Consider the following 13,555-nt stretch of genomic DNA (forward strand, 5'->3'; position numbering starts at 1 on the left):
TAGAGTTCGGGGGTCTAGCAGGCCGGGCTAGCTTCGCGGCGGTAGACAGAGATGACCAGAGACACTCGGCTGGGCAGAGAGGCTTTATTCACTAGCGGGCAAACATGTGCTCTCCTGTCTTTCTGCTCTGGCGGCAGAGAGAGACCCTTAAACTAATCACCACACATATCTGTCCTGCATCCCCTCACACAGCGAAACGCAGTGGAGCCAAGAACTCTGGAACTACGTAGCATAGGGGGCGGGGTGAAAGAGGGAAGCGAAACTAGCAAGGGCCAAACCAATTCTCTCAGAGGTGGGGGGAAGGAGACCAAACCAATATGAAACATACCAACACTACTTAAAATGCTAACTGGTTTCATTAAAAGCTTTGTTTTAGAAATAATTACTTTAAAGAAAGCAAAGAAAGTAAAAACTTCCCTCAAAACCGAGAACTGCTGCATCTTCACAAAAGAAACACCGGCTGTTACTATTAACCGCATAACTGGGAATTTTCCACAATTACAGATAAAGTTAAGCTGCACTTCTGCAAACATAGGTCTACATGGGCTCCAGGTGGCTAAGAGAAGGACCAGAAACAGAGTCAAGTCTGACCAGAAGTCTGCTACCAGATGACCAGTACACCAAAACGCCAAACACAGCCTAACATCCTGAATCGGCAGGTTTAGAATAATCACTGGGTACCTACGTGTTGGATACACACCAAGTGATGATGGCTCTGTACAATTTTCAGGGGATACAAATAGTCATAGCACCCATCCCCATCTCTGATGGGGAGAAAAACAGATGAGCAGATGGGATGCAACACAAGACCAAGAGAAGGGAATGTTTTCCCTCCCTGGGTTCGAGCAGAAGGGGACACTGTTCCTGGGAATGGGCTGCCCACCTGAGAAGATGCCTGAGCGACACCTGAGGCTTACAGGATCCTCACAAACCTACCCCCAGAAATAAATCGTCCAAGTTTCAAAAATATACAAGTTTCATTACACTTTAATAGAAGCTTAAAAAGGAAAAACAGTATATTGTTTGTTGATGCCTGAACTTGAGTTTCAGTTAGAGGAATCCACCTATACAAAACACTTGATATAGCACAATACTATGTATTTTGTCTTCCTTAAGATTTTTTTTTTAAAGTTGTATTTATTTATTAATGAAAGAACCAAACATTACTCTGGTACATGTGGCACAGGAGATAGAGCTCATGACTTTATGTGGGCAAGTCCAGTGTTCTACCCACCGCCCATCTTTCACCACAGGTATCCCCCTATATGATTCTCCTAATAGCATTTGACTTCACCCAACTTACTTGATCACACATGTATGTGTGTATGCATGTATATGTATGTGCAGGGAAGGTCGATCAGAAGGTATAGCACTGCTTGCATGTGCAGCACCACATATCCACAGCAGTGCTCCTCTGTCTGTCTGTCTGATCCATCCATTAAGTGGATTTTCAACTCAGTAGGGGTGGAGCTTTTTAGTCTTTGCCCAACACTCTCCACACACATTGCTCAAGGATCTACTAAACTGTGACTTGCAGAGCTAGCTCTTCAAGTGGAAAGAAAAACCATCCTTCACTCCCAAAAGGCCGGTTTAGCCAAACAACCTTATGAGCCAAGTTCCTTCAGACAGGGGGTTTTCAGCAATCCCTTTCCTGACTGTGGCCAGAGGGATTTTCCTGTTTCCTGGACACAGGGAAGGTCATGGTAAAGCAGTCATGTTGAAAGAAAACAAAACCAGGATGGAGGCTTGGGACATACACACACGCACACACATGCACACACACATGGGCATGCCAGACCAGCTGGATGACACTAACCTCATCCTGCCCTTATCCGCACGTGCTGGACAGGGGGTAACTGCCATGCTCCTGAGCGAGCTACTTGTGAGAGCTCGTGGTCGGTCTGCACACAGTATACATGTGTAGCACCACAGCAAGCTTAGTGGCAGCCTGTGAGGACATTGCTAGCCCACATTTTCTGTTGCAATGAGATGCACAAGGGTCTCTCCATAATCAGACACTGCTGTAGACAAAACAGATGTACCCTCTGAAGTCCAGCAAAAGCACATTGTGTCAAGCAATGTCAGACAATACAACTGACTCAGACCCGTGAGGGTGCACAGCAGGAAAACAGTCCAGTCTGTCCAGCTCCAGAGCCCAACCCTGCCATCTTGAGACACAGGGAAGTGGGTGGTGGTGCACCTGCTAGAGTGCACATGTTACAATGTGCAAGGACTAGGGTTCAAGCCCCTGGCCCCCCCGCCTGCAGGGGGAAGCTTCATGAATGAAGCAGAGTTGTAGATGTCTCTGTTTCTCTCCCTATCTCCCCCTTTGCTCTCAATTTCTGACTCTATCCAAATAAATAAAATATTTTTTAGATAAAGTACAATAAAATATTTGGGGGGGAGTCAGGCAGTAGCGCAGCGGGTTAAGTACACATGGTGCAAAGCGCAAGCACTGTCCTAGGAATCCTGGTTTGAGCCCCCGGCTCCCACCTGCAGGGAAGTCACTTCACAGGCAGTGAAACAAGTCTGCAGGTGTCTATCTTTCTCTCCCAGTCTTCCTCTCCTCTCTCCATTTCTCTCTGTCCTATCCAACAACGACGACATCAATAACAACAACAATAACTACAACAATAAAAATATAAGGGCAACAAAAGAGAAAATAAATTTAAAAAAATATTTGAGGGGGGAGCACACAAATGACTGATGTAGTTAACAGGCTTGTCATGCATTTACCTCTGAAAATGGATTAGCAATTCACATTACGTTGAATCTAAAGTCTCTTAAACTACTCATAAGATAAACACTGAAATGAATGAACTGAATTTTGCCACCAAAAAAGCTATTAAATACTAGGTGAAGTAGAAGCAAGCTGGTTGAAAACTAAAACAGCTGCTCAGGGTTACCAATGCCACTAACTGGTAATAAAAATGAATCTCAAGTTGCCAAGTGAAAACACATCACAGACTTTAAAGAAAAAGGCACAGTGGTCATTTAAAAGAAGTCAATTTGTATGCTGGGCACTTTTCAAAGTGCCTGTCCCTCTGCGAAAGAAGTGCCCTTACAGAGACAGGAGGTGGCACAGCTGGTTGTGTGCTCACATTACAATGCACAAGTACCCAGGTTCAAGCCCTTGGTCCCCACCTACAGGGGGATAGCTTCACCAATGGTGAAGCAGGGATGCAGGTGTGTCTGTCTCTCTCTCCTCCTCCCCTCTCAATTTCTCTCTGTCTCTATCCAATAATAAAGAGCAGTGGGTTAAGCGCACGTGGCGCAAAGCAGAAGGACCGGCATAAGGATCCCTGTTCGAGCCCCCAGCTCCCACCTGCAGGAGTCACTTCACAGGCGGTGAAGCAGGTCTGCAGGTGTCTATCTTTCTCTCCCCGTCTTCCCCTCCTCTCTCCATTTCTCTCTGTCCTATCCAACAACGAACGACATCAACAACAACAATAATGACCACAACAACAAGGACAACAAGGGGGGGGGGGATTGCCTCCAGGAACAGTGGATTCATGGTGCAGGCACTGAGCCCCAGCAAGAACCCTGGAGGCAAAAAAAAAAAAAAAGGAAATAAATAATTTAATAAATAAATAAATAAATAAATAAACAAAGTGGTGCCCTTACACATCATCCACTTGTAGGGCCTAGACTACAGTTATCAGCTTTAACAAGCTTGCATCATAAATGAGATATTTCAGCCACCTGGCAGCTCTGGAACAGGAAAACACACCAGACCGCTTCAGTGGCTCTTCAACTAGGAACCTAACCATACATACGTCACACTTTACCTGTGTGTCTCCTCTTCAGCTGAGCAAGCCGAGCTGTCACCCTCAGTGGTTACTTCATCCTGGTGACCCACAGGGATCCTTCCACTCCTCTTCCATGTGCCTTGACAACTTCCACTCCACAACACTACTTGCCCTCCCTCTTTTCACTTTCCAGTCCTACATCTTCCCTCATTCTCTAAAGCTTCCTGATCACCAAGCCCACAGCTCCCCCAGAAACTGACTGTCACAGCAGGTGGCTGTTCATTCCCCGTCTCAGCACTGTTCCCTATCACCTCTTCCTGGCATGTGTATTCTTTGGGAACTGCAGCTGTGCCTCATCCCCTTCTGAGCAGGGCAAATCCCCAAGTCCCTTTATTCCTTTCAAGAAGTCTCTGTCTGAAAAACTCCAGAATCCATCCTCTGCTCTCTCAGCCCTCGTCTGATTCAGTTTTCCAATGTGACATTACCAAACAACCTGCAAGTTTAAACATGCCACATAAGAGGTGCTGTGTCACTGATAGGCACTAGTTCAGGACACGGAAGGGCCTTTTTTTTGCCTCCAGGGTTATCACTGGTCTAGGTGCCTGCACTATGAATCCATTGCTCCTGGAAGCTATTTTTCCCATTTTGTTGCCCTTGTTGTGGTAGTTATAGCTGTTGTTGTTGTTGGATAGGACAGAAAGAAAAGATAGGAAGACAGAGGGGAGGAGAGAGGACACTGGCAGACCTGCTTCACCGCTTGCAAAGAGACCCCCCCCTGCAGGTGGGGAGCTGGGGGCTTGAAAAGGGATCCTTACGGGGGTCAGACGGTGGGGCAGTGGGTTAAGCACACGTGGCGCAAAGCGCAAGGACCAGCGTAAGGATCCGGGTTCCAGCCCCTAGCTCCCCACCTGCAGGGGAGTCGCTTCACAGGCGGTGAAGCAGGTCTGCAGGTGTCTGTCTTTCTCTCCCCCTCTCTGTCTTCCGCTCCTCTCTCCATTTCTCTCTGTCCTATCCAACAACGAACAACATCAACAATGGTAATAATAATAACCACAACGAGGCTACAACAACAAGGGCAACAAAAGGGGGGAAAATGGCCTCCAGGAACGGTGGATTCATGGTGCAGGCACCGAGCCCAGCAATAACCCTGGAGGGAAAAAAAAAAAGGGGGGGGGATCCTTACATTGTCCTTGCACTTTGTGCTTTGCACCATGTGTGCTTACCCCACTGCACTACCGCTCGGCCCCCAAAGGGCCATTTTTTAAAACACACATAATTTCAGTTTTTCATATTAAATTGTTTTGGACAGAGGGCCAGTAGGTGGCTTACCAGCAGAGCACACACATCACAGTATGCAAGGGCCTAGGATTAAGGCCAGGGCTATGGCACAGGAAAGCCTAGAGGAGGGAAGCTTCACGAGCAGTGGGGCAGTGCCACAGTGTCTCTCCTCTCTTGGTTTCTTACCCTCTATGCAAAGGGAAGAAGAAAAAAGAAAAACTAGAGAGTAGTGGAATCATGGAGGCACCCAGCCCCAACGGCAACACTGATGGCACACATACAAAAAAAATTTGGGACAATAAACCCAACTTAAAAAAAAAGTTTTTACTATTAAATATTCAAGGTTCATAATGATCAAAAATATGTCAAATTCACTGAACACTTCAAGCAAAAACAACTGTTAAAAGAGTTACTGATTTTACTTATAAAGTATACTTAGTTTGCAACCATGACGATAATAACAAACCCAGACATTCCTGGCCAGCAGATCCTCTTAAAACACTTTACTGCTCACTTTACTCCATCTTAGACAAAAGAAGGACCCTATCATCCAAGGAGACACTCTTCAATCTGTCACTGACCACCAAGAAAACAACTCCCCCATACCAGGCTCAGAACATCCTACTCATTCCACAACCCACCCTAACGTTCCTGCCAGCCTCAACTCCACCTTCAGCAGGCACGCCTACAAGGCCACCTCCACCTGCCCACTTGCCACTGAGTCCACCCTAGACTCTTCCTGTCCTTTGCATCCAGCTAGTCAAATTCTCCCTGAGAGGACAAGTTTTCATTGTGGTGGTTGTTGTGTCTTTTTTTTTTTTTTTAACCAAAGCACTGCTCCATTCTGGCTCATGATAGTGTTGGGGATTGAACCCGGGACCCCAGGCCATGAATGAAAATCATTTTGTGTAACTATTATGCTATCACCCCAGCCCAAGTTTCATTCCTGCACAGTCTTGAATGTTTGGTGGAAAGTGGGATTTGTGGAAATCAATTGTTCTCTATAAAACCACACACCCTGGCACTCTTGTGCACATTCAGCCCCCCACACACATGGATTCACATTGGACTTGGGGCTCACCAGCCACAAGAGTGGTAGAGTGTATGACTTGTGTGCCTGAAACTATCAATATAACCCTAATTAACTAGAGTAGTGCTCTGCTTTCTCTCACATGTGAAACAAACTTTCTCTCATACGGGGAAAGCGCACGTGTACACACACACACACACACACAAAGAGAGCGACAGACAGCACTCGTTTATAGATAGAACTCAAACCATTTAAAATACAAAAATAGGGGGTCGGGTGGTAGCACAGAGGGTTAAGTGCACATGGCACAAAGCGCAAGGACTCGCATAAGGATCCCAGTTAGAGCCCCCGGCTCCCCACCTGCAGGGGGCTCGCTTCACAAGTGGTGAAGCAGGTCTACAGGTGTCTGTCTTTCTCTCCCCCTTTGTCTCCCCTTCCTCTCTCAATTTCTCTGTCCTATCCAACAACAACAACAATGATAACACTAATAACAATGACAACAACAAGGGTAACAAAAAATGAGAAAAATGGCCTCCAGGAGCAGTGGATTCACAGTGCAAGCACCAAGCCCCAGCAATAACCCTGGAGGTAAAAATAAAATAAAGAACATAAAAGATCACAATCCCCAACCTTCTCTAGTTTCCCTCCAATAATGTGCTATTTAGTATTTCAATAAATTGATAAAGCCAGGGGCTGGGTGGAGGTGCACCTGGTTGAGCACACAGGTTACAATACACAAGGACCCAGGTTCAAGCCTCCTTTTTCCCACCTGCTAGGGGAAATTTTTTTTTTTTTTTTAAGATTTAACTTATTTATGAGAAAGATAGGAGGAGAGAGAAAGAACCAGACATCACTCTGGCACATGTGCTGCCGGAGATTGAACTCGAGACCTCATGATTGAGAGTGCAAAGCTTTACCACTGCACCACCTCCCAGACCACAGGGGGAAAGTTTTGTGAGTGGTGAAGCAGGGATGCGACTGTCTGTCTGTCTCTTACTTACTTTTTTTTTATTTTTAATTTTTATATTTATTTGTTGCCCTTGTTTTTTATTGTTGTTGTAGTTATTATTGCTGTTGTTGATGTCGTCGTCATTGTTGGATAGGACAGAGAGAAAGGGGGAAGACAGGGGGGGAGAGAGAGACAGACACGCTTCACCACCTATGAAGCGACGTCCCTGCAGGTGGGGAGCCGGGGGCTCAAACCAGGATCCCCACACCAGTCCTTGCGCTTTGTGCCACATGCACTTAACCTTGCAGGTGTGTATCTTTCTCTCCCCATCTCCCCCTCCTCTCTCCATTTCTCTCTGTCCTATCCAACAATGAAGACATCAATAACAATAATAAGCACAACAATAAAACAACAAGGGCAACAAAAAGGAAAAATGAATAAATATTAAAAAAAGAAGAAAGTCTCTTTGCATAATCACTATGCCATCTACCCCTGCCCAGATATTTTTGTCATATTTTCTAATTACGTGATTTTTTCAATGCAGTAGGCAAATCTGAAATAAGCAATAGGAATATTTCAACCTCTGTATAACTGCTCTAAACTACACATTCTTATAAATAAATATATACCTTTTAACAGAGATCAGGATAGCTCCTAGATAAAGCACATGCACAGACTACCACACATGAGTCTGAGTTCAACCCCTGGCAGTACAGGGGAGCACAAGGAACAGAACCCAAAGGACTTCCATGGATGGTAGAGAGGTGGTTTGGGAGCTCTCCCTAAGTATACAGAATACAAAAATTAGGACCTGTGAGGCAGCTTGGTGGTACTGCACATGCAACATGAGACCCTCAAGGGTTCATTCCTGGCACTGTACTAAATGTAAACTTGTAACATAAAATTGAGTCTAACTGTAAGAAAAAGATGTTTAATTTATCAACATTTACCTATTGTATTTACATAACTTATTCCACTAACTTTTTTTTTTTACACCAGAGCACTGATCAGCTCTGGCTAATGGTGGGTGGGGGGGTAGGGGGCTTGAGCCTGGGACTCTGGACCCCCAGGCACAAGAGTCTCTTTGCATAACCATTATGATATCTACCTCTACTAACTTTAAAGATAGTTTTATTTAATGAGAGAATAGAGACAGAGAGAACAGAGTACTACTCAGCTCTGGTTTCTGATGGTGCTGGGGATTGAACCTGGGACTTTGGAGACTCAGTCATGATTGATTTTTTGCATAACTATTATGCTGTCTCCCCTGCCCACCATTAAATTTTTTTGTTAAAATTATCATTGGGAGCCGGGCGGTGGTACAGAGGGTTAAGCGCACATGGCACAAATCGGAAGGACTGGCATCAGGATCCTGGTTCGAGCCCCCAGCACCCCACCTTTCTCTCCCCCTCTGTCTTCCCCTCCTCTTTCCACTTCTCTCTGTCCTATCCAACAACAACAGCAATAACAACAACAATGATAAATGACAAGGGCAACAAAAGGGAATAAAATAAAATAAAAAAATAAAGTTTCTTAAAAAATTATTATAGGGGAGTCGGGCTGTATCACAGCGGGTTAAGCGCAGGTGGCACAAAGCACAAGGACTGGCATAAGGATCCCGGTTCGAACCCCGGCTCCCCACCTGCAGGGGAGTCGCTTCACAGGCGGTGAAGCAGGTCTGCAGGTGTCTATCTTTCTCTCCTCCTCTCTGTCTTCCCCTCCTCTCTCCATTTCTCTCTGTCCTATCCAACAATGACAACAATAATAATAACTACAACAATAAAAAAAACAAGGGCAACAAAAGGGAATAAATAAATAAAATAAATATTAAATATATATATAAAAATTATTATAGATGAAAAAGACAGAAAGAGGGAGAGAAAAGCAGAGCATCATTCTGGCTGGAGATGAAACTCGGGACCTCATGCTTGAGAATCCAATGCTTTATCCTCATTTTAGACTAGAAATTTGAGAATGATGCTTTATAAAAAAGTAAAGTGTTACAATTCTCTATTACTCACTTACTCCTCAGAAGGGTGGGGGTGAACAAAAGTCAGAATCCAGCAGGTGGTGAGTTTGCACAGGTGGTGCAAACTCAAGGACTGGTGTAAGGATCCCAGTTCGAGCCCCTGGCTCCCGTTTGCTTCACTACTGGTGAAGCAGGTCTGCAGGTGTCTATTTTTCTCTCCCCTCTCTGTCTTCCCCTCCTCTCTCCATTTCTCTCTGTCCTATCCAACAATAATGACATCAATAATAACAACAATAAAACAAGGGCAACAAAAGGGAATAAATAAATGTTAAAAAAAAAAAATCAGAATCCTTTCTTTGAAAAACTCACTCCTCAGTGTGGACAGTGTCCCAGGCCCATGAGAAGTCCACACCTCTCTTCTGTAATGCAAGCTGGTCAGCCAGTCAGAGGTCCCACCTCCACCTTCTCTTACTTATTCCATCTGCAAGGCTCAACTCTGAGAGTCTGAATTTTGCTCCTTGCCAAAAGGTCAACTATTTCCATATATAGCATGTCAACATAAATGGTTCTGGCTGAGTAGAACAAGAAAATTTTCTTTGAAAAACCCTAAAAGTCTCAGAATAAATGTATAAATATTCTTTGTTGTGACATCAAACTACACAACAAACTGTCAAATTAAAAGGCTGGCTGCCATCAGATCTCTACCACTCACCAAGCACTACACAGAGTTTGATTTGAAAATATCATTCCCTGAAAGGCTGCCATCAAGGTGGAAGCGCCTGGCTGGTGCTGCTTTCCAGTCTGTCTAAGCAGCACGGGCACAAAAACCCGAGGATCACGGTAGCAACCAGTGACACTGAGCATCTCTAACGACTAAAAGCAGGTAAAAATTCCCGTCTGTGGACAAAGGCTCTACCTAGTCAGGAACTCCTGAAACATTATTAGCATTTCCTAGAGAGCATGCTTGCTTTTTTGTGGAGAATAGGTGATAATTGCATAAAACAGAGCTGAGCTGGTTTTTGTATCAGGATTTGACAGTTCCCCGGGCGGTTCAATTAGTCACATTAAAGAAAAACTTGTAATAACTTTAAAGCCATCTAATTAAAAAACATTTTTTGATTACAACTGCTAAAACACCCAGCTGTCTTATTTGTGCTAAACCTAGCCGGTTCCCCCCAATTTGTAAGGTTCAGAGCACAGATTTTTAAAAAAATGCATCAGGCTTGGAAGAGCTTTCAATTTTTGGACTGCCAAAAATGCAACAGGAAAGAGAAGCAGTCTCTTGAAATATCTCGGTATTGGTTTCAGTTGTGTAGAATAGAAAAGGGGAGGGGGGTGAAATCCAACACAAAAGCAAGGGGCAACCCACCCCCACCAGTTAAGAGGACAGAAACTAGATCTGAGCGGCCCCGCCAACTACACGCTAGGCTTTCTATCCAGCTAGCACAAGGTGGGAGGGAGAGACAGACAGACAGACAGACAGACAACACCAAGTCCCCAGTCACTCGGAACCTGGACAGCCTCGGCCACACGCGGGGTCGGCAGTCGGGGTGCTGGAGTCCGGCTGGGGTAAGGGGGTGGGGTCCCCCGAAAGGAAGAAGGCCAGAAGCCACGCCTGATGGACCTCGCAGCAGCAGGGCAGAGGGCGTGCTGAGGGAGGCTCTGGAGGCTCTGGGGCTGCGTGTCCGGTGCCGCGGGGGTGGGGGCTGGGCTGGGGGGGTCCGCAGGAGGAGTGGCCGGGGCAGGGCGAGAGTCGGGGGGTGAGTCTGGGGTCAGGGGTCGCGGTGCTGGTCTGGGAGGGATCCCGGGTCTGAGTCTGGGTAGGTCAGGGCCGGGACCCCGGGACCGGTCAGGGTCATGATCGGGGGAAGGGGCATGGGGGTCAGGGCACAGGTGATGGCGGCGGTCGGGACCCCGGTTCTGCCCCCGCCCCGCCCCGCCCCGGCCCGGCCCGGCCCGGCCCGCACTCACACGCGCGGCAGCTGCAGCGGCGGCGCCCCGCGCCTCTGGAACACGCCGTCCACAAACACGCCGTTCTTGCCGAGGCAGCGCAGGTAGAAGTCGCCGCCGGCGTCGGGCCCGGGCTGCGCGGGCGGCTCGGGGGCGGCTCCGCCATGGCCGCTGCCGCCCGGGGGCGTGAAGATCTCCAGGTGGCGCCGCGAGATGAAGCTCGAGTGGCCCATACTCACGTCCACCGAGCCCTGCGACGAGTTGCGCCCGATGGTCACCGAGCGCTTCTTCATCAGGTACTCGAACTCGCGGCCCTCGAGTCGCGCCACGGCCCAGCCGCCCGCTGGGGAGCCGCCGCCCCCGGCCCCGCCGCCCACCGGAGGGCCGCCCGCTCCCGGGAGCGCCGCGGCCGCCGCCGCCGCCATGGGCCTGCGAGGGGCCCGGCCGCCGCCGCCGCCAGGAGCTGAGGGCCGCGCGAGGCCGCCGGCCGGCGAGCGACGAGCGGCGGCGAGGGGCGGGAGCACGCGCGGCGCGCTCGGAGCCGGCGCCGCCGCGCGGTGAGTGGCGGCCGCGTCGACCTATGAACGTGGTGCACGGCAGTGGGGCTACCGCCGCCGACCAGTGGCAGAGCACGCCGGCCGCACGCACGCACGTCGACCGCGACGCCTTAACGCAAGCCGGCTTCGGGCGGCCGGGAAAGCCCGGAGCGGATCTCGGCTGGCGGGGGAGCCGCGCTAGCAGAACAGGGGCGGGCGCGTGGAGCCGTGATGGCGGGTCCCGGCGGCGGGACTCGAGGTCAGTTCGGAAGCGGACTCTGGACCTGCGGGCATCACGTCGGATGTGGGCAGCGCCCGCACACCGAGCGGTCCCCCTCGGCCTTGGCCGCCGACTCGGCGAGGCCTCTTGGCCCGCAGCCGCCTCCCCAGCGTGTTGAGTGTGCACGCACCGCGGAGAAAATCGGCACCCCGTCAGCGGTGTCGCTCGTTTGGATGCTCAGTCGTCCACCCCCGTGGAGCCTGTCCTTGGGGTGCGAGGCTTCGGGGACACCCGAGCCCCATGTTGGGGCCGCCGGGGCTCCTGGGGTGCCGTGCCTTTGGGAACCCCTGTGAGCCGCCTCCTAGGTGACGGAGGTGTCACGGGCTTAGTCCGTGGGAGGGAGGATCCCCGGGCGCCGGAGAGCCAGCTCCGGAAGCAGCGGCGGGGCTCCCAGCGCGAGTTCACAAAGCTCTGAGCCCGGTTACTGGGCTGCGCCGAGCCGCTCGGCAGGGAGGGCGGGGCCATGACGTCACCTCCTACCACTGGCCGCCGCGCGGGGCGGCTGGCGCGGGGCTTGCGACTTGCGGGCGTGAGGCCTGTGCGGGCCGCGCGCAGTGTGTGCGGGAGCGGTGCGCTGGTGTTGTGTCTGCCTCTCTCTCGTAAAATAGAAAATTAATTTTACTGTAGGAAGGGAGAGAGAACCAGAGCATCACTCTGGCACTTGCTGGGGATAGAACCCAGGACTTTGTGCTTGAGAGGCCAATGCTTTATCCACTGTCCACCTCTTACTGGCCACTCATTATTATTACTACTACTTTTTATTATCTTTATTTATTAGACACAGCGAGAAATCAAGAGGGAAGCAGGTAATAGAAAGGGCAGGGGTAGATAGCTTAATAGTTATGCAAAAGACTTTCATGCCTGAGGCTCTAAGGTCCCAGGTTCAATCTGCACCACCATAAGTGGTCTGGTAAAAAAAAGAGAGTGGGAATCAGGCGGTAGCGCAGTGGGTTAAGCCTACTTAGCACAAGGACCGGCATAAGGATCCCGGTTCGAGCCTCCGGCTCCCCACCTGCAAGGGAGTCGCTTCACAGGCGGTGAAGCAGGTCTGCAGGTGTCGAATATCTTTCTCTCCCCCTCTGTCTTCCCCTCCTCTCTCCATATCTCTCTGTCCTATCCAACAACAACGACATCAATAACAATAATAGCCACAATGACGATAAAACAAGGGGGAAAAATTTAAAATATATATATATATTTTTAAAAATGTCTCCCCCAGCCCTAGGTTTTTTGTTTGTTTGTTTTGTTATTTAAGCCTCAGGAATAGTCAGCCCAGTCTAGTGAGCATCTTACCATGTGGGCAGCTCTCCAGTTATGGTGGTGTCCCTCCTCTCCCTCTTTGTCTCCCTACATACAACCTTTCTACCCCTGAGAAATAAATACTGAGGGGGAAAGGCTAAAGAAGCCATTCAGCACAGCATGAAGAAGGCCCTGAGTTCATTGCCTGACACCACATTAAAAAAAAAAAAAGTGTGGCTTAGGGGGTGGGTGCAATGGATAAAGCTTTGTACTCATGAGCTTAAGCTCCAAAATTCAATCCCAGATGATCTATTTGCCAAAAAAAGGCTCTCTCTTTCATCCTCACCCTCTCACTAATGTGTGTGTGTGTGTGTGTGTGTGTGTGTGTATAATTGGCTGCCAACTTCAGGCTGCTAACTAATGAGGAAGGAGACTTGAGAAAACTTGAGTACAGAATGTCTATCTGGAGAAGATAGGCTTCAGCTGAAAGAATGAAAGAATTGAGCTAATGGTCCTGAGTTTGATTCCCAGCACCACAATATGTGCAAAGTAGAGCTCGATTCTCTTGCTTTCTC

At 48.9% G+C, this 13,555-nt stretch overlaps 1 protein-coding gene across 2 annotated transcripts in view; it reads right to left on the reverse strand.

The window, feature by feature from the left end:
* Positions 1-11,433, reverse strand: part of FOXK2 (forkhead box K2) — a 67,054-nt gene extending 55,621 nt beyond the window's left edge. The window contains exon 1 of one of the 2 annotated variants that reach the window (XM_060171694.1): positions 10,947-11,433. In XM_060171694.1, coding sequence (XP_060027677.1) covers positions 10,947-11,350 — 404 coding nt within the window. In that variant the 5' untranslated portion in view covers positions 11,351-11,433. The remainder of the gene's footprint in view (positions 1-10,946) is intronic. The other variant, XM_060171693.1, reaches the window with a different exon arrangement.
* Positions 11,434-13,555: the final 2,122 nt, after the last annotated feature.

This window comes from Erinaceus europaeus, chromosome 14, assembly GCF_950295315.1.
Source record: "Erinaceus europaeus chromosome 14, mEriEur2.1, whole genome shotgun sequence".
NCBI lineage: Eukaryota > Metazoa > Chordata > Mammalia > Eulipotyphla > Erinaceidae > Erinaceus > Erinaceus europaeus.